This window comes from Leuresthes tenuis, unplaced genomic scaffold, assembly GCF_036924035.1.
Source record: "Leuresthes tenuis unplaced genomic scaffold, fLeuTen1.0.hap1 SCAF_7, whole genome shotgun sequence".
NCBI lineage: Eukaryota > Metazoa > Chordata > Actinopteri > Atheriniformes > Atherinopsidae > Leuresthes > Leuresthes tenuis.
The window spans coordinates 13242634-13262958 of NW_027325361.1; the positions used below are offsets into that span (position 1 = coordinate 13242634).

General features: G+C 41.9%; 1 protein-coding gene across 4 annotated transcripts in view; it reads left to right on the forward strand.

Moving 5' to 3' along the window:
* acap2b (ArfGAP with coiled-coil, ankyrin repeat and PH domains 2b) overlaps window positions 1–20325 on the forward strand; it is a 45202-nt gene that overhangs the window by 19883 nt on the left and 4994 nt on the right. The window contains exons 7-21 of one of the 4 annotated variants that reach the window (XM_072389363.1): window positions 1922–1966; window positions 2055–2150; window positions 6731–6805; window positions 12747–12859; window positions 13521–13572; window positions 13967–14067; window positions 14207–14312; window positions 15795–16003; window positions 17072–17141; window positions 17294–17388; window positions 17573–17775; window positions 18427–18528; window positions 19135–19224; window positions 19592–19818; window positions 20137–20246. In XM_072389363.1, the coding sequence (XP_072245464.1) occupies window positions 1922–1966; window positions 2055–2150; window positions 6731–6805; window positions 12747–12859; window positions 13521–13572; window positions 13967–14067; window positions 14207–14312; window positions 15795–16003; window positions 17072–17141; window positions 17294–17388; window positions 17573–17775; window positions 18427–18528; window positions 19135–19224; window positions 19592–19818; window positions 20137–20246 (1694 nt within the window). The remainder of the gene's footprint in view (window positions 1–1921; window positions 1967–2054; window positions 2151–6730; window positions 6806–12746; window positions 12860–13520; window positions 13573–13966; window positions 14068–14206; window positions 14313–15794; window positions 16004–17071; window positions 17142–17293; window positions 17389–17572; window positions 17776–18426; window positions 18529–19134; window positions 19225–19591; window positions 19819–20136; window positions 20247–20325) is intronic. The other 3 variants (XM_072389364.1, XM_072389365.1, XM_072389366.1) reach the window with 3 other exon arrangements.

Genomic DNA, 20325 nt, shown 5'->3' on the forward strand with positions numbered 1-20325 from the left:
CAGCAGCTCCGATGAATTCTTTATGGTTTCTGATAAAAACAGCTGCAGCCCTTTTTCTTGAATCTCCTTATAAGAGAACCAACAATACAAACACGGTTTGCTTCCCAACCAGATGGTGAATAGAAAACCCAAAAGCAGGCTTCCACATGGGTTTAACAGTCTGCTGCAGCCCATTATATAATCACTCTAAAATTAGGCCTGGCTGTGAGGAATTAGTTGAGTTTCTATGAGTATGCTTACAGGAAATCTTTAAGCTAGCAGCTAGCTCAGCTGATTTAAATGGATCTCCTGTAAAGTTTCACATTTGGTTAGTGCTGTCAGCACTTTAAAAGAATGCTGCCTACTACTGCAGCTGCGCTCGCAGCAAACATTTGAGACCGATTTCAGCTGCATTTTGTCCTCCTTAGATTGTTTTTGCAGCTTTTTTAGCTTAATTACACAGTGTGGAGTTTGAAGTGACACACAAGATGGTAGGAGAAGAAAAATATACCAGAGCTCGCAAAGCCAGACTTGTATTCATGAGATTTTAAGAATGGAGCACGTTTCTTTTACCACTGTGAGCCACTTTGAGCTGCATAATAAAACATTTAAAGTTCAGGGTTTGTCTGATTGACCATTGTTGAAACGGAGAACAACACGATGTTGTGGGATGAAAGATATTCTAAGCGGTAAAAGCTGACATTACTCTGACTAATATGCTATTACCCCTAACATAGAAACCATTTGGAAACAGAAAAGCAGAAGCTGTGTTAACTCTTACCGGACTTAAGTGAGAATTTTTAGCTTTGTGGGGTTTTTTTGTGTTTTTTTTTCCCATGCGTTTGCAAGTTTTACATGACTGGATAGAGGCAGATTTTAACTCTGCATCCTCTCAGTCTTACAAGAATGAAATCACCACAACTTAACAACCAATTACCAGCTAATTGCTCGTAACTTTTGCTTGTGGCTGATGTCTTGACCCCATCTTGCACCATGCCAACAAAATTTGCATCATTTCGGGGTGCTGCTCCCGTCACAACTACTAACTGTCTGTAATCAAGGGAGGGAGGGGGCTTGTAAAAGTCGTGATGCATCAGCTACTTTGGCTTTGAGATGGAAAAATGAGCTTCCTTCCCAGGATGGGAGTTAACATCTCTATGCACATATAAGTGTGGTCAGCACTGCCTTACTTCTTGCAACCGTGAAATTGTTGCTGGCCACAAAAAGGGATTCCAACTTCTGTTCTCTGATGCATTGGAGCGCGGCGACCCTGCTTTCATGTCTGTGAACAAGAAACCTCTTGGGCCAAGGTCAGTTCATAAGCTCAAGATGGCTCCAGGAAATTTAGAAGCTTTTTCCTGGTAGCGGGACGCATCAACACGGTGCCTGCTTCACACTAAATGAAGCTCAACATCTGTTTTTTAACTCCTCCACAATGTACCCCTTCACAGCAACATTAGCCTAAAATAACCTCCCCCCGAGGCCAGACAAACAGCACAATAGTAATTTGACTGAACTAGAAGCAGAGTCTGCCATTAACGCGGACACACACAAAGGAGAAGACGGGAGGCGATGATGCAGCAGGGCCACGCTGAGATAAACACGAGACGTTAGGCTCCCCCTGGTGCTCATATGACGAAGTGCTGTCTGGAAAAGCTTTGGGAGATATTTCTTTTTTATTTTCAGTTTCCATATTAGACATTTCACACTTGTCAGCTTGCTTTGATTTGCTATTTTTGCTTCATGTCAGGTTTCTTTCTCCTTCTTTTTAAAGTATATTATTATTATTTTAAATGTTTTTTCTCATTCACAGGGATACTTTCTACTTTCTCTCGGTGCATTTTTCTCAGGTGTCTCCTCTCTGGAGGTTTTCACTGCTGTTTTTCTTGTCTTTGCATGTCTTTTCACACATCTCACTGCTGCGTTTTTTTTAAATTTCCAGATAAACGTGCTGCAGTCTAAGAGAAGATCAGAAATACTGAAATCAGTAAGTTTTCCTTTCAATCACTTTAAATGGCCTGTTTGACTTGCTTGAAGGCTTCTTAACCAATCGCCATCTTTTTTTTAAAATATAGATGCTGTCCTTCATGTACGCCCATCTGACATTCTTCCACCAAGGTTATGACCTCTTCAGTGAACTTCAGCCTCTTATGAAACAGCTCGGAGGACAGGTACAAGCTCCTTTTTACACACACTTAGTTCAGGTTGCTGTCAAGTGTGTCACCACTTTGGGTTTTGGTCAGGAGATGTTCAGCAGTTGTAAGAGTTTATAAAAATATCTGCCTCACCTTTCCTTCCTCTATTGTTAGTTTGATAACGGACAAGAAAATGTACACACGTTGGCCATTGACATCCTTTGCAGTGTTGGCGTACGATGAAATAAACAAATTTTATGAATATCAACAAACGTGGGGCTATTTTCAGAAGACTTGCAGCATAACTGTTTGCTGAGTTTATATAACAGAGCAGCGTCACCAGTAAACACTTTGTGTTATTTAGGCAAGATAAATATAGTTTGATTATATGGACTGAATTGTTTTGTCCACTCACTCTAAAATGGAAGATATTTCCAGAAAATGACGTTTAAAAATGGCCGCATAGTTAGCTTGTCTCCATGTGACATTGGGTGCACAGAGATGGAGCAGGAGACCAGAAGGAGCTCGGTTATGTCACTTAGTGATGAGGTTGACTACCAGCGATTGGACACACAAATGGTTGATCTCTTCTACTATAAGTATAAGTATAAGTCATGTAGTTTGAGTAATTTTTTTCTCCATTCATCAGTCACTGTATGACAAAACAATGTTTGTTGGTAAACTCTGGTTATGGCAATATGTCGCTATCCTGTAGAATAACGGGATGTTACCCAACCATAAGCATCGCTGCGATTTAATGTCAGGTTTTCACCCCCAGACGACTCCCATCTCCACAATTTGTTTATACTTGTATCTCATCAGTGTTTATGTGTGCTTGTGTGTTGCTCTTTTTTCGTGTGTGCGTCAACTGAATTTTCAGCTGTGTGCGTATCCGTATGTATCCTCTGATAAACAGAGCCTTCCCTCTGAGCCAGAACACCGCCTGAATGCGACTTTAAGATTGTTATCACAGTGGAGTTGCTGTTCCAGTCGACAGGAATGAGGAAGAAAGCGGTCAGAGGGCTGGAAAAGGGTTTTCCCACAGGCAGACTCTCAGAGTCGACAGTCAGCTGAGCGGACACGGCAAAGACGCTCGAGAATGATGCTCAAGGTTGTGGAATATAAATGGTTGACTATGAGGCTGAGGAGGTAGAACAGGCAACGGTCCTCAATCGTAAAAGCAAGATCAAGGAAGAGAAGAGAGTAGCCTTAGAGTGAGGAGTTGTGGTGTGCACTTCTGCGGAGAAACACATGTTTATGTGATGTTTGAGAAGAAGACTGTGGGGGTTTTTGTGTTTGAAGACCAATTTCGTAGGATTTTTTTTGTTTGTTTTTTTACCCTCATTCTCTAAAGTCCTCTGATGCTCGTGATAAGTAAGAGAAAGAGGAAACAGAAGGGGGAAGACGGGAACAACTTTGAAAAGTAGATTTTAGGAAAGGGATAAGAGGCAGAATGTAATCTTCTCAAAGCAAAAACTGTCTGAGGCAGACAGAAGGGGCATGGACTGTAAGCCCGAGGCTGCGCCACTTGAAGGACTGAAGGCGAGAAAAGAAAGGAATGGTGAGGAAAAAGGGAGAGAATAAAAAAAAAAAAGAAAAGACAGTTTGAGGACCCAAACCTTGGAGAGGGAGGGAAAAAAAGAAAGAGAGAGTTGGTGCCAAACCAACGAACAACTGGAGTGTAACTGCAGTGGATTACAAGCCCGTCGCACTGAATTTGGAGCAAAGCAAAACCAAAAGCAGAGGAGGATCAGAGGCCGAGCTCTGGGAAGCGGCAACAAGGAGATTGTGCTTTATATCTTTTCCCCTCTCCATCATGAAGCTGAAGAAGGTGGAGAGGCTGTGCAGGGAGGTGTGGAGGAGCTGTCAACAGGTCTGGTATTGTGATTATAGCAATGAGAAACTGATCATGGGAGTAATTGCCACTAAAAAATAATTGTTGTAGTTTGTAACTATGGTGTAATCAGAGCTTTTGAGAAGAAAGCTGCTCCCCTGGCATGGATGGAAAGTGATGCATAGTTCGGTTGGTTTGCTTGGGATTGGGAGACAAGAAAAGAAATAGCAGTTAAGTCTAGAAACTCGAACAATGAAAGGAGAGATGGGCAGAAGAAAATGGAAAGATGGTTTGACTCAGCAGATGCAGAAAACCAAAGACTTTAGCGGTACTGTTGCTGTGGTTGAGTCACTGAGCGGTTTTATACACAATGGCTCAGTAACTGAAATGAAAAGTCACCGTCAGTTTGGGGATGGAGCGCCATGATCCAGCGTCAGCCGACTCGTTGCCTTTAAAAGACTTCTGGTGTTCTGTTCGGATTTTTACGACGACTCGCAGTGATTCATGTCCACTTTGCCACTTTTTCTGCCGCCCTGACGGAAGCCGACTTCTGTAGATGTAAGAGTTTTTTTTCAGATTGCATCTTTCCATGACAGGGAGCCTTATGACTGAATGCATGTGAGTGTGTTTTTGTCAAAGGGATCTTCTGTAGCTTTTCCATGAATCATGAAAGCTGGTCATCGTAGCTGCATGTCAGATGTGATGTAAGCAGAGCGACAAATTATCAATAGGGTTTGATGAATAAGATGTTGGAGATAAGTGAGTCACTGTCAGGAAAATATGCAAAGGGATGCACACACACCTTGACTTTTCAGTTAGCAGCAGATAGACGGCATTGAGTGCACTGGACTCGTAGCCATGGTGCAGCAGGGAAAAATACTTCCCATCTGATGTTATCAGGCTGCCCCTCTCTCTTCCACCCATTTCCGTTCTAAACAAAACAAAAGGCCCCTCAAATAGTGTCTTTTCTTTAACTGTCAGCCAGCAGCATTTTTTTTTTTTTAATGTCGACCAAAGAAAGGGCATTTTGTGTTTTTTTTTTTTTTCTTCTTTTTTTTAAAAAATGTTGTTTTGCTAAAAATAAAAGCAAATCTTTGCACCTTCAAAAAGGAGCCGAATGTATGTGTGAAACTTTTGCAGACCTTCAAAAAGCAGAAACTCAAAGTTGTGATACAGAGAGGGCGGGGTTGGCTCTGTGACGGCCCTTATGGGTTTCTCTAAAACCAACGACGGTCTACAGATGTGTTTTTCTGTCTTTATTATGCAGTCCAAAAAATTCTAAGACACGTCTGGCAAAACAAGAGACGGCGCTTAGATTTTTGTGTGAAATGGGAATTTTGTTCTTGTCCATATCACTTGATGCAGGCTTCATTTTTTAACTTTCGCATAGTCTGGCTTTGTTTTCAGTGATCAGGTTCACATGACGCCGAAAAAACATGAATTATCGCGTTAGTTAGGCTTTTAACAAACGTTTGTAAACGCGTTTGGTCGAAAATTGGGCTTCTCGGAGTTTGATTTCGACCTTCGTAATGCAGCTTAACTCGACTTAAATGGGTCTGGGTGCTCTGTGCAGGGAATTCAGACAAACTGACATGTATGATGATCTCTGACAAACAAAGTTAGAGGCGGCAGGGCGTCTTGAATGTTATTCCAGCAGTCCAATGCATCACAGTGTCAGACATGCATCGATTAATAACTGAGGACAGGAATAATAGGACAAGGACGGTGGTCGGATTAACTGGCCAAGTCGAGCTTTGACCACATCTCACCTGTGCATGTAAACATGCTGAGAGAGTCTACATCTTTAAGTATGGGACTCATATCTGCTACTGGAGCTCATGTTTTTGCATTGAGCTCCTAACTTTTTAGCTTCAGTGACTTTAGTCAAATGCAGCTTTTGCTCACTCTGCATTTTATGCTGCAACCAGCAAGACAAACTGTAACAGCATGCGTGGGGGGGGAAAGTAACTCTGTGTCATTTTACCAAGACGGTGTTAAATATAAAATGTGTATAATCGAGAAACAAGTTGAAGAATAACTTCTGGTTCTTTTCCTTTTTAAAAGTGACTTGTAGATAAATCTTTCAGTTTGCAGGGATCTGTGTTTGTAGCTTGCTGATGAAACTTTGAACGCCCCCCCCCCCTTCATACATTGACCTCTAATCAGACACTGATTCTTTTGTGTAAAGGATTGAGACACGCTGATTTAGGTCACACTGCAGCAACAGACTATCAAAAGACCCAGAAAAGAATGTCACTGCTCTAAGGCAAACTGGCACATTTTCAGCATCGCCGTACGACCCCCAGCACTCTGTTAAAAGCCTTTTTTTTTTTTTGTAACAGTCTTTTCTGCTCAAAAGCGCCTTTATTTTCCTCTCTTCATGCAGTTGTTACTTTCAGGGATGAGGAGAATCAATCATCTCCCATCCAATTTCACACACGATGGAGCCTTCGCTGCATACTCGATTTTGTTTAGAGGAGACGGTGTGGCTTGTCTCAGTTTAGCCAGTGGAAGAGTTGGTCTTTTGCCGTGGTCATTTTTCTCTCCACTACACACCCTATCCTCTTTTAGGTATAGTTGCAGGATCCATCTCTCATTTCATTGGGCCAGAACTCGATGATAAGTCGTTGGGATGTTTTCCATACTTGTGTGATGATGACAGATCCAAAAAATTAATTCGGTACATATTTCTCCTTCGAAAAGCCGAAGCTGTCATCGAATGAAATGTGTATGAACAGTTGGTTTGGTAAGCTTGGCTAATCAGTTGTTTGGTCTCTTGCAGTTGGACCAGCTGGTGGTTGATGCTGCCAAAGAGAAGAGGGACATGGAGCAGAAGCACTCCACCATCCAACAAAAGGTGCATACACACTCACAATATTGTCTTCTTTCCCTCAGGTTTGAAATAAAATTGTTCCAAGTGCTTCCAAACAAAATGGTATTCATGAATTTAACACCTAGTATTGCATAATTAGCAGCACAAGTGTGGATATTTAGCATGAACATTTGCTCTATTCTTTGAGCAGCCGCTTGAAAAAACACAAAAGCACTGATATACTTGACTGTGTGGTCAACCTTGAAAGGGCACACCTTGAATCTGTGGTAAGCTTTTGACAGTTTATTCCTCTTGCCTTTGCCATAAAGCCTTTCTTCTTGCACTGAGCTGTCTTCCCATTGAAAGTAACATCAGAGAACTTTACTGAAGCCAGGTTCCCTGAACCATAGAACCTGCCTCGTTGTTTGTTGACTCTCTGAACACTCCGATCAGAGCCGGGAGCTGCCATTCAAATCTGTTACAGGCTTTTAAAGCTTTAACTCGCTGAGGATGGCAGATTTCTTTACTCTTATTGTCAGAGAAGTCGAGCTCTCAAGTGCAAAGCAGTCATTTACACCTTAAACAAATGAAGGGCATATTAGCTTTTGAGTCATTTTTTCAACTACAATTTAACCTAGAAATTTAAAGGAGAGTCTTTTCTGCTCACAAGAGCATTCTGATGGACTCTTCTCCCCATTTTAATGTATCTTTGTCATTTGAGTGAATGAAGGTAGTACTCCACCCCAGGTGTAAAGCGATCACAGAGGATGATCTCAGCCGCACGGACATGAATTATTGACGGCTGACGGAAACCCGCTTCCAAACAAACTAGATTTAGTTTCAGCATCCACCCATCTCTGTTTTAGCTGTCCTGCCGACCCTAATCGCACCACCGAGTTTCAATTACGCCCATCTGATTTTTTTTTTTTTTTTTTTGCTATTCATTTTCACTATTTCTGCTTTTACTTCAACCCACTTTAAAAATTCTGCTCATTTCCACCTGTGCACTCTCTAGAACTCGTTGTTATGTTACAGTGCGGGGTGGTAAACTGCCCGCAGCTTTAATTGTACATCATGCAGCATCACAAGTGCACGCAGCATCTGCCACTTCCTAACCAAGCTGTTGTCTTTTTGGGCTTCTCGTAATATTATTTATCTGACACCCTTCCTGTTTCTCTCTCTTTTGTCCGTCATGGTATGTGGGCCTGCCCTTGAGCACCTATCCTCCACCTACCCTTCCTAAATATATCTGGATGCTATTTTTATGTGGGCTCGCTCTCTCCGCTCTCCGTCTGGCTGCTTGTACACAGACGAATCTAACCAACTCTCTCCTCTTTTTCTCTACTTTTGCCCTTTTCCTCTTTTCTTGCATCTCTTCCTCTTCTCACCCCAGGCTGCTCTGCAGGTAAGCTGTTTTTGTCTTTCTTTTCTCTCTCACTGTCACTTGTCTGCATGGATGCATGCTGTCCAAGGTCAGACATTTCTGCATTTTCAGAGACGCGCAAATGAGCCGTCTGTTGATTGGAGTGAATGAGCAACATGCATGATACGATGTTCTGTCTGATTTTAAATGTTCATGTGTGTTTTTGGTTTATTTGGAGATGACTGTTTAAGCCTGCCTCAGTTCATTCATCACACTTACAGTGTTTGACACCAGTGTGCCTTACTATGCTTGGCTTCCAATGGATGACTCATGCTCAGTCGGTTTCAGTTATTTACAGATCTTAATCATGCTACAGTATCTACAGTAGTAGCAGTTAGAATATCATGTCCGTTTTCAGTTATCTTTATCTCTAATCCTTTATTTTATAACGGCCCTTTTTGTGTAGTTCACCTTCTGTATAAAACGAGCAGCTTTTGCTCCTGACTCTTTTAATACACACCTAAACTAAGTTCCTTGTGTCTTCTGATGGACCAACTTACAGAAGTCTGCCATCGGTCAACACCCGGTGTTTATGAGCTGCACCGTATGTACTTCAAACCAATGCTAAGCCAGTAACAGGTGATACAATTCACTTATACTTTATGTATAGTCTTTTGGTATTTCTCCTGTTTGTTGACATCAGGGATTTACTTTTGGTCATCATTTCTACACCAGAGGATGAAGGAGCTGGTTATGTACCAGAAAATGTGGTTTAAAATCTGGTATAAATGAGTTATTAATGCTGTCCAAATCATTTTCCGTGTCCGCATTGCACCTTCATAAATAGTCCAAAAGTTATTTAAAAAAAATCTTTTTAATTGTATCTTGGTTCTTTAAAGTGCTTTCCAATATGTTTCTCAGCAACGTGGGAGTTCAGTGTTTTGCCCAAAGACACTTTGATAAGTGGAGGGGCTGGGGAATGAACCGCTGATCTACCAAATAGAAGACGAGCTGAGACCCCCCCCCCCCCCCCCCCCCCCCCCCCCCGTTTATAAAAGAGGTTGCTCTGCCATTACAGCCTGTGTATTCATGCGTTAAGTTATCATTCTGTCGCTGAAACTTCTCATCCTCCTGGGGTTAAAAAGAATCCTGAGGTTGTGTTTAGTATGCCGTCTCACTGCCTGTGTGTGTTGTTCAGGATCAATGTGATCAGGGACATAAGAGTCAAAGTGGCTTTGAGAAACTTAGAGACCGGCTGAAGACAGATTTCTGTCTTTATAAAGAAACAGCTCTGGAGTCATTGGTTTTTAAAAGTGTGACTCTGATCGCTTTTCTTCATAAATAGACTGAAGTTGCCTGAGAGGCATGAACTGTAAACGGTTCAGTTCATATTAAAGGATCAGATGCTATAGATTTTCAGCTTGTTTAAGCGAGTGAGGGGAAAAAACTTGAATACTAAAGTATTTCTATTTGCTTAATGCGCAGGCTCTTCTGCATGGTCCACTTAATTATTCTGACCCAGCAGTCACACTATCGTCGCTGACACACACACACACACTTACACACACTGGTGACCTTTGCTTAGAGCACGAGTCCCCAGGAGGAGGAGCTGCAGCTGAGGCTGTGGTGAATGTTTAGATAGATACACAGCCACGGGAGAGGATGAGGTGAAAGTCTATGCAAGAGATGAGTCCCACTGTTTCAAGTGACTTCAGTCATTAAGATTAGATGCTACACATGGCGGCTCTGAGACTCTGACCATCTGTCGGTCTTACAGGAACACGGGCTTACACATGCAACCTGGCTCACATGCAAAAATCTGTGAAAAATGAAGATTTTCAGCCGTTTTCATTATGTTTGGTATTTGGTGAGTGCATCCAATAAGGACTTAGATATGCGTCAGTGCATGTGACAGTGTCACTGGCTACTTATAGTAACAGTGTATGTTTGTTTTTGCTTCTTCTTTTTGCTTCTTCGCTTGTGTGGACAGTTTTAATTATTTTGAAAAATCCCTGATTCACTGATGCATTCCTCCTTTTTAGCCTCAGGATATGCACATTTCTTTTCTATCTGTCTGTGACGTTTTAGGAGGTGACAGAGCTTGACTTTTTACCAGACTGCCGCAGCTTTTGTGCCTGGAGGTCGACCTCCGTACGTAGTCAATGCATCGACTTCCATCTGACTTATGTGTTGTAACCCCACCTGCCTCAGTCTGCCATCTCCTCCCCAGCACATGCCATGGGACTGCATTGCAGTGTTTGTGTTGATATGTGCACCTTTGTCTATGTCCTCATTTTCAAGTGCAGCACTTGCATCAGTGTTAATGTCTTGATAATTCAGCAGCATGTAACATTTTGATGCCGCCCTGTTGTTGCTTTTGTTGATGTTCTTGTCTGTGTCTGCTGCCGTGGATTCTGGTTGCTGGTTTGTTGTTGCTTTGCTGTCACATTTCTGCCTGTCGGATTTAAAGCTAAAACAAACATTACACATTTACAATGAGTTTTAGGAACTAAGGACAGCAGCTTTGTGGCTTTATAGCTTGACCACTACCTGTTTGTATGTCTATGCCACAGGATTGAAATAGTTTCTCAAGCCTAGGTGGTCACATAAATTTCTCAACCACTTCTTCTAAAAAAGAGAACCAGTAGAGGTTTTCACACAGCAGCAACAGTGTTGTGCTGTATGTAAGCCTTTGTCGTGAGCCCAGGGCAGTTTTGCCTCTATACGTGCTTAGTTTATATGTAAATAATTTTTAGTTTTGTGGCTTTAATATTATCTACTTATATTGCAAAAAGATTGCTTGTGAATGCTGAACTGCTACTTTCCATTGTCCTTCTATTCAGAAACTTGATACAGACACATTTAGTTTCCGTTGTGGAACAAAAATAACTTGACTTCCCAGTCTATGTCATGCTGGAAAATCGCTTTGTGTTTATGCGTGAAAATCCATTCAACGCTAGCACCGTAGGAAAAAACGGGGCTTAACTTGTTCAGCTTGTTCACCATTTACAATTATAGATTCTGGCAATGAGAGGGAGGGGTGTGCAGGGATAAAGAGACAACAACCAGGGGTGCACTGCAAGTGAATTAAAAAAACTTTGAGAGGTGATGATGAAGTTCAAAATGACTTTATGATCCTACAGTAAACGCACATTCTGTGTATGAATTCGATCAGTGACAGGTAGAACTTCAGGCCGACAGCATCTGATGTGGCTGTTGAGGAAGGAAGCAGATGAGCAGAGCAAAAACATAGGCTGTGCAGAAATTGAAAATGTTTTGCAGTTTCCTCCCCTGGCAAGAGGTTTATGTGAAAGTCTTGTGTTTAGCACAGTTGCCTTCCCAGGAAGTTAGCGGGAAGTAGTGGTCATTGTCACCACCTGCTGAATCTCTGAGGTCATCGCCAGACTGAGATGTTTGACTCACTGAGTTCCTTGTAGGTTTGTGTGTTGTGTATTATTGTTCGTTTGATATTTTGGCTTCGGCCTGGAGACTGAGCGGGGACGGGATGAATTTAGTGCTCAATGTGTGAAACAAGCATTTTAAAGTTGTTCATAAACTCACCTAAAAATGGAGAAGAAAATGGCCATGACTTCCTGTGTGTGCAAAACAGCTGAGAGCAGAAATGATCACGAGCCTGTAGCGAAGCCAGTGATATCCTAAGCGTTAAAATGCCCAGAATATATATCCTGTTCTTAAGATCTTAACGGGCTTTCGCATCATTTTTTAGAATACTTCTTTTAATCATCAGAGTGAGTTTGGAAAAGACTTGGGATGTTTCTGGAAGGACGACGGAGAAGACGAATCCCCAGCTCTTGATGTATCGAGCTGTAATTGCTCGTGGAGACGCTGACGCTTGCTGTAAATTGACTCCACAAGGACACACACACACACAGACACACACACACTTGCATGCATGTGTACGCGTGTGCTTGTGTCGCTGGTGCATAATGTCACTTGAACTGCAAAAGCTGGGTGGGTGTTAGGAGAGTGTGACAGCTACTCGGGTAGTTAAAGCTAGTCTGACAACAGGGGCAGTCCCATGACAACACATGAGATTGAGTTACAGCAAAGCTACAGAGTCACTGACGGAGAGGATGCATGACCGCTCGCCTCAGTGCTTTACTCCTGACGTTTCACAAACTACCAACTTGTAAAACTGTGGGATAAGACCTAATGTGATACCTCATTTATTCCATCACAGAGTTTTCTTTTCTCCAGTGTTTATGTGGTGTTGCACCGTCTCTGTTCAATTGCGTCTTTCTTTTGTTTCTTGGGAGCAAAATTGCATTTTCATAATAAGTAATGTGACTTTTTTTTTCTTCTTTTTTTTCTTTTTTTTTTTTTTTTTTTACATATGCAAATGGATCTGTGTTCAGTTTATGATCAATAAGTGAATTTCATATATTACATGTTGTGACAGATTGATTTGACATTAAGGTCGGTGTGAGCAGCAGCTCTGCACTGCACTGCATTACAGTTACAGTCCACATTTAATAAAAGTGCAGTCTCTCACACCCCAGAGATACAGTGTTTTTCATTGTTCTAACTCTGTCTGTTTGCTTTCTTTCTCTGTCTGCTTTCTTCCTTTGATTCGCTCTTTTTTTCCCCAACTGTGTTTTTCAGGATTTCTCAAACGATGACACCAAGCTGGAATACAACGTGGATGCAGACAATGGCATTGCCATGGAGGGTTATCTATTTAAGAGGGCCAGTAATGCCTTCAAGACATGGAATAGGTATGATATGTAATGTTATTAATACTTCAACAGTCAAACTGATTAAGGCAAAACACAATCTGAAGGATGTGTATTCAAATATTTCTACCACTCCTAACAAGTGTACATCAGAGCATCAGAGTTCCTTCCCTTAAATTCGGTTTTGTAATACAGTATTTTGCATGATCTTGCTAAGAAACAGACAAACTTCCATGATAACATGTCATTGTCTGTGCTTTTCCTTTGGTAGAGGAACTGTGGTAATGTGTCCAGTCACTTAAGAGTCCAAAATTATTGGGGAAATTAGCAGTTATAGATGGTTGATGCAGTATTTCTGTAAGACTCAGTTCAGCCACATCTTTCTTGTTTAGTTTCAGCCAATTTGTTTCTTATGGTGATGACAAAATGTGTCCAAAATATCCAAATACTTCTAGACTTTACTAATCCATAGCTCAAATATGTAGAGAACCGTTACACATTTAATTTGCTTTACAGACTTGGTCTGTGTCTTTGCTTTTTCATTAACAATCTACACTGAGTATATATTTATCTGAATCCACAAAGTGAATTTATCAGCTTCATCTCACACCACACCAAAAGGATCTAAAGCGTGTTGTTTTAGGAGCATCACTGGCGACTGCATGTGACTGTTTTTCCTAATAAACATGTGATCTACTTTCAGACGTTGGTTCTCCATCCAAAACAATCAGCTAGTTTACCAGAAAAAATTCAAGGTATGTCAAGTGACTCGGTCCACGTCGACCACACTGAAATATGCCTCTGTTTCACTTCCAGCACAAATATCCCTCCTTTTTATTTTTAGCTGCATGCCGCAGCCTCACTTAAAGGCAGAAACTGTTGTTTTGTGCAGAGGAAACCACTGCTGTGTTTGTTTTTAGTTTAGTTAAGTAAAGTCAGGAGTTGCTGCCCATTGTTAATACAGTGGTTCTGCAGTTTTTCCCAATTACTTGTGCTCCTTTTTGTTTATTTAATTTTTTTTTTACACGCCATTTTAATTCAGACACCAAAGCTATTTCTGAACGTATACATTTAAGAGGTTTCTAGTGATTTTGTAGCAAAATAAGTGAGCCGTGGCATGTGGATCTTACTTGTGTGCTGTTCCCTCAGGACAACCCCACAGTGGTGGTGGAAGACCTGAGGCTATGTACAGTCAAACACTGTGAGGACATCGAGCGACGTTTCTGTTTTGAAGTGGTTTCGCCCACCAAGTAAGTTTGAGTCTCAAATATCATTGCAAGGAGAAAAAAAAAGTGGAGCAGCAGTGACAGTCTGTCCACCTTCCACCACATGCTCATACGTGATTCTCAGCTGACGGCAGCTGTGTGATGTCTGTGTTTCCCCCGTCAGGAGCTGCATGATGCAGGCGGACTCTGAGAAGCTGCGACAGGCTTGGATTAAAGCTGTCCAGAACAGCATCGCCACGGCCTTCCGTGACAAGGGTGACGACGTCGAGGTAAAAAAACAAAACATGGATCAGTTTGCATACATTTATTGTGATGTGAAAAACTAAATGAAATAGATAATGATAAACCCATCAAAAGTGTATTTATTGCCAGGTAAAGTAACAATAGCTGCAGTGGTTTATTGAAACTTATAAATATATATTATACAGGAAGAAACGGAGCTTGTACAGTTTGTAGCGAGTTTTAAAGTCAATATCTGGTATGAGCACTTTTATTCTTCAACACAGCCTGAACCCCCCACAGACGAGCTTTCTTTTACCCTCTATAAGCAGTCTTCAGGAATAGTCAAGAATAGCTTTTCTTTAGATGCTTGCTGCCTGAACTTGTTGCGTTCTCTGTTAAGATGTTCCCACATTACTTGAAAAATGTTGACGTTTGGGCTCTGGCGACGATTCAGTACTCGATTTGACCCGTTGCCACAGATTTTCAGTCCAGTTCTTGTATCATTTGTCATACCTCTTGCCTTTTCACCTCGTTTCCTCTCTTAAAGGTCCCACGGCTTGTTTTTACATGTTTTCCGGCTTATCTGCTGTGCTAAAATGATGTGTTATCACCTTAAACGTCGCTCAAAGCTCAAAGAAATTCACACGCATACTTCAGTATTTATATGAAGAAGGAGATTACAATTAGTAAAAGGCAGCATTTCCTTTTATGGTAAAGCTTAACATTCATAGGATCCACCACAAAGTTTTCAAGCTTGGAATGCGCCCAGTATAAAAAAATCAAGACTGTTTTATCACTAAAAGGGCACAAATCTGAACCGCAGGTGGTTAATGAAACTGTTTCAAATGCCTCTCTGTTTAGTTTTGGCATTAGATCTGCAAACTTATTTAGGCACATTCCTCATGGTTGCACTGAATGAAAAGGCGACTAAAGGGGCTAACGGTACTTTGTATTGATACATTTTTACATAAGACACCTAAATGTATCCATTATTTGCTCCTACGACCAATCAGAAACACTGAGTTACTCACACAAACAGGTAGTACTGAGCGTTTTGTCCAAACAGAGATGCCCTGCTGTAATCTTTGTTGGGACAGTTGGTCATACTGCTCACTTTGATGTTGGGGATCCACATCTGGCTCCAACAAGTACAACTGGATCTCATGTGTTGTCATGCTTAAAAACGTAGTACAAGAAACGTCATTTTAACATGAGCTCCCTGACAGTCGCCCTTCTGATGAGGTGAACAGTATATGAACCAGCTGCAGGCTCAGATGTGCCTCTCTGTTGCCATGTCAGGTCTTTGCTGGATTTTCTGATTTCTTAAGGATATCACTTAGGTACTGGGCCATCATCGATGATGGTGATGATCGGTCTTCGGCATCTGCGGGGAGATAGTTTTTAAATCTCATTCTTTTCCAAACTTTTCCAGTTTACTGCTTTGTTTTAAGGACAAACTGTACACCATGACATTAAGAATACCTCTCTTACGTTGCATTTTCCCATCTCTGTTTATCCCATTGTGTCAGAAGCTGGACAGGAAGTCATCAACGTCGACGGGGAGTCTGGACTCCGGAGGGGAGCCAAAAGAGAGGTCACTGAAAGGAGAGAGTGCTCTGCAGAAGGTCTTAGCCATCCCCGGCAATGCCTGCTGCTGCGACTGTGGTCAGCCGGACCCCCGCTGGGCCAGCATCAATCTGGGCATCACTCTCTGTATACAGTGCTCTGGCATACACAGGTAAGCAACCGTAGTATTCTTTTGTCTAGTATGTATACATAAATATTGTTTTTGAAATGAACTCTTAATTAGACAATATACATATTTAAATGTAATGCAAACTCAAAGATACTCTTTGCAGAAAATAGAAATTCAGGAAACCATATAAACTTACTCAACACTTTGATATATTTTTCCTGCATTTTGCACGAGTGCAGTTCATTCGGAGTTCATTTCAACTTTGTAGAAACTAGAAACGATTAAAAGGATGTTTGCTTTTGTTAGTTTTTGGAAGATCTTTTCCATCAGCCTGATGGTGTGAATGGCTTGTACAAAAGGTTGGTCTTTGGGGATTTCTGAAATGTAAACTGCTTGTTATGGAAACTCACAGTCTGCTTGGGATGTTATGACAACCTTTTAATTGCAGGAGCAAAGCTGATGAAATTTAATCAAGATGAAAAGTGAGCTGGACAGTTCCCACACTCCCCATTTAAAGCAGTAATAACCGGCTGTGTTCCATGTTTCAGCCTATGAAAATAATTGATCTGTTTTGCGATTCCCCAACCAAGGTGGCTTTATTAAGAAATGATTTCAGGAATCACGATTCCCTCATTTCTGCTCAAACGACCTCATGTGTGACACCGTATCAATGAACTTAAAAGTGCAGTTAAAAGCTCGATTTCCTTCGAACAGCTCAGGGTTTTCAAGTTTTGTTTTTATCGAGCTGTGCAAGTGGTCGTCTGTGCAGTAAAGAAATGTTACATTATCATCAACCGCTTCCAGCATTTGTGTCCTCTTCCTCTGCTGCATGTTCAAGGCACCAACTGCTCATCTCAAGGAGTTTAACTATCTGTTGTAGATGATGCCACACATTTAATTAACAAAAAAAAAAAAAGAAAAAAGATGGATCACAAAGCAAAGGATCGGACAAGGAACCATTTATCTAAGAAGTTGTTTCCGCACATACTGAGAAGGAGGTTTTGTGTTTACTTCCTGTTGAAAACTACGCTAATACGGCTCTTAGTTTAGCTTCTTAACATTGAGCCTTTTTTTTTAATGAAATTGCTTTTATTCCTCTCTCATCTACAGGAGTCTGGGAGTGCATTTCTCTAAAGTCCGGTCTTTAACTTTGGATACATGGGAGCCAGAACTACTTAAGGTGACTGTGCTTGTGTGTTTAACACGGTTCATGTGCAGTCGTTTATGTGCCTCCTCTCAGAATCTTACTTGAACTGAACTGCCTTCTCTGTTTAACATATTCTGTACCTTCTCATTTACCGCTGCAATAATATAAATTTGCTCATTTTGCAGCTGATGTGTGAACTGGGGAACAAAGAGATCAACCAGATTTATGAAGCACGGCGAGAGGAGCTGGGAGCCAGGAAACCACAGCCAGGAGACCCCAGGTACAAGAGCAGTAGACAGCTTGTAGATACTTTCAGATATTTTCTGCCTGGATAAAAATATATTCTTCACCTGGTTAATTTCCTGGTGATTTGCTTTGTTTTTTTTTTTTTTTGGTTGTATATATTGCACTTAAAAAGGCTGAAGTAACCTAATAAACGAAAAGTGTCTCTGGTTTGCTAACAGACACGAGGTAGAGGCCTACATCAAAGCCAAATATGTGGATCGCCGGTTTGTCCGTCGGCCGTCAGACGAGGAGCTTCGAAACAAAGTGGTTTCTCTGAGCAAACAGGAGAAGAGGCTGAGCAGCAGCTCTGAGCATCTGCCGCCAAAACCACCTCCACCCACTCCAAATCTTCGCCCCGGTTCTAATGTCTCTGGGCAGTCGGGTCAGTATATCATGAATATTAAAAAAACTGTCTCGGCTTGTATTGACTTTTGGACCACTTTGTCCAGCAAACTCCACATTCAACAGTCGGTTTAAGACAAGTCATTTAAGGGGTTTTATATTCCGTTATTTTCACATCTGGAATGCCCAACACACATGAGGAACAGTGTGGAACAGCATAAATTTCCCTTTTTCCCTGTTTCCCTCCAACCTTATGAGCTGGTTATGAAATAAATAAAAACATGACCTCAGAGTTTGGGTGTTTTTTATTGTACCACTTCAAGCATCATTGCATGAATGATGTGACTGCAGTGATGTGACTTTGCAGTGGAAAATGTCCACCGACTGGCATACTGTGTGTTCTTTGTGAACAGCATATGTCTGAACCTTCTTTGCCTCGCATTGCTTTTTGTAGTCTGTCTCTTCCAGTGTTAGCTGAGCCAGTCGTCTAATTATCTGTGCTTTTGCCCTGCTTTCCTCCTTGTCCTCTCTTTCAATCTCTCCTTCTCACTCTTTTCATCCCCCCACCCCGGCTGTAATGTGCTTTCTGGACTAACCCCTCTTCATATTGCCGACCCTAAAACTCCCCAACCCTACCTCACCACTTGAATTACACCCTCCATTTTCCAAACTCCCACCATCCCTCGCATAGCTTCTGCCAGCGGCGCGGAGGCCCGCCGCGACTCTCTCTTCTGTCCTGACGAGCTTGACTCACTCTTCTCCTACTTTGACACTTCCTACAAGCTCAGGAGCAGTAAGTACTAAAAGCAGAGTGTTTGGCTTGCTTTCCATCCTCCCTCCTCATTTGAATTCACTGCTTTGGGGCTGGTTGTAGACTAACAACTCTTTATCCACTCCTCTGTTCCTTCCTCATCCAGATCTGCATAAAAAAAAGCCTTGTTGTCATGTTCAGAGCATTTTAGAGGGTACCATGTGTTTCCTGAGGGGAAGGGCAGTGTTTCTCTCACTCATGGTTTCGGTCAGTTGCACTATATCTGTGTCGTCATATTTTTGGTTTTTAGGGACCTGGATCTTACGGTGATGGAGGGTATCGGTCATCCAGGTCTCTTTCTATTGTTTTCCTTTATGCCTGGAGTATAGAAAATATAAGGATCACCTTCTGTAAAAATGCTGCTGAAACTTTAAAAGCTTGTCAAGAAAAGGCAAGATATTACGAACTGACAGTACAGACATAAATGCGCTTATTGTGGGCCAACATAATTTGTGATTTTTGCTCTGTGGTATCAGCAGAACAATCTTAAACACACTCACCAGAGGGTGCTCCATTTATTTTATACCTTCGGTGAAGAACATCTTCATGTTCTTCCACATATAGTGATTCAGAGTGTTTGCATTACAGTGAAAAGTGCAGACAGTGGCATTCAGAACAGTGCTGATGGGAGCAGGGAGATGCTGGCCACCACCCCCTCCAACAACCTGCCAGATGCAGGTAAGACATGCCTCAGTTATCACATTCCTGCATTTGAAGGCGTCTCAGCATCTTATACAACAACGAGAGGTACAATGGGATGCTGGAGAGAGATATGAGAATGCAAGATGCCACAACTAAGATTATATCAGAATAATGGTCACTGTCATGTGATGGCTGCCAGTGAGCTAATACCACTTCCTCAACATTTACAGAGAGTATAAGATGATAAAAATGGTTGGTTTTTTTTGTTTTTTTTAGCTGCTTGTAAATCCAAACTCAAGTTAGTGTTTTCAAAGCCTATTTAATAAATGTGCCTTTTGGCAAAATGTCAAATTCTCAATGCGAAACAGAGAAAACAAACTTTACACACATTTGTCTTTACTAGAAGCAGCCGAGTCTCCGCCCATGCCTACTAAGCTTCCTCCTCCATCGCCCTGTAAGGAGATGGTTTTCTACGAGCCCAAGGAGTACAGCCCGGGCCTCCAGCTTTACTGGGCGTCATGTGCCCGCAGCCTGCCAGACATGGCGGAGGCACTGGCCCACGGAGCTGAGGTCAACTGGGTGAACACGGAGGAGGACAAAAGGACGCCACTTATTATGGCGGTGCACGGGGTGCGTATGGCTACAGTGGACCGGGTCGATTTGATGGCATGTTTTCTTGAATTAAATCAGTTGATTAGGTGTTGTTGGTTTTTGGTATTGAACAGTCATGAACATACTGGATATCTGAGGTTTAAGGAGACATAAATAAGAGAAATCAATATGATAACACTCAGTATGACACAACTACACACAGTAACCTATCAACAATGCAACGCTGATTAGTGTGGATTGCTTGTGTAAAGACAAAAAAAGTCAAATCCACTGTAACTTTTAAGGGGTTTTACCACTTGGAAAATGAATATGTGTGATATTGACGGTTATTTTCAGGGCTCGCTGGTCACCTGTGAGTTTCTGCTCCAAAATGCAGCGAATGTGAACCAGCAGGACGCTCAGGGTCGAGGACCCCTGCACCATGCCACCATGCTGGGACACACAGGGTTCGTTGCACACCTGCCTTCATTTCCACGCCGGCCCGTGACACCGAGAACTACACGCAACTGGGAGTACAAAAGATAT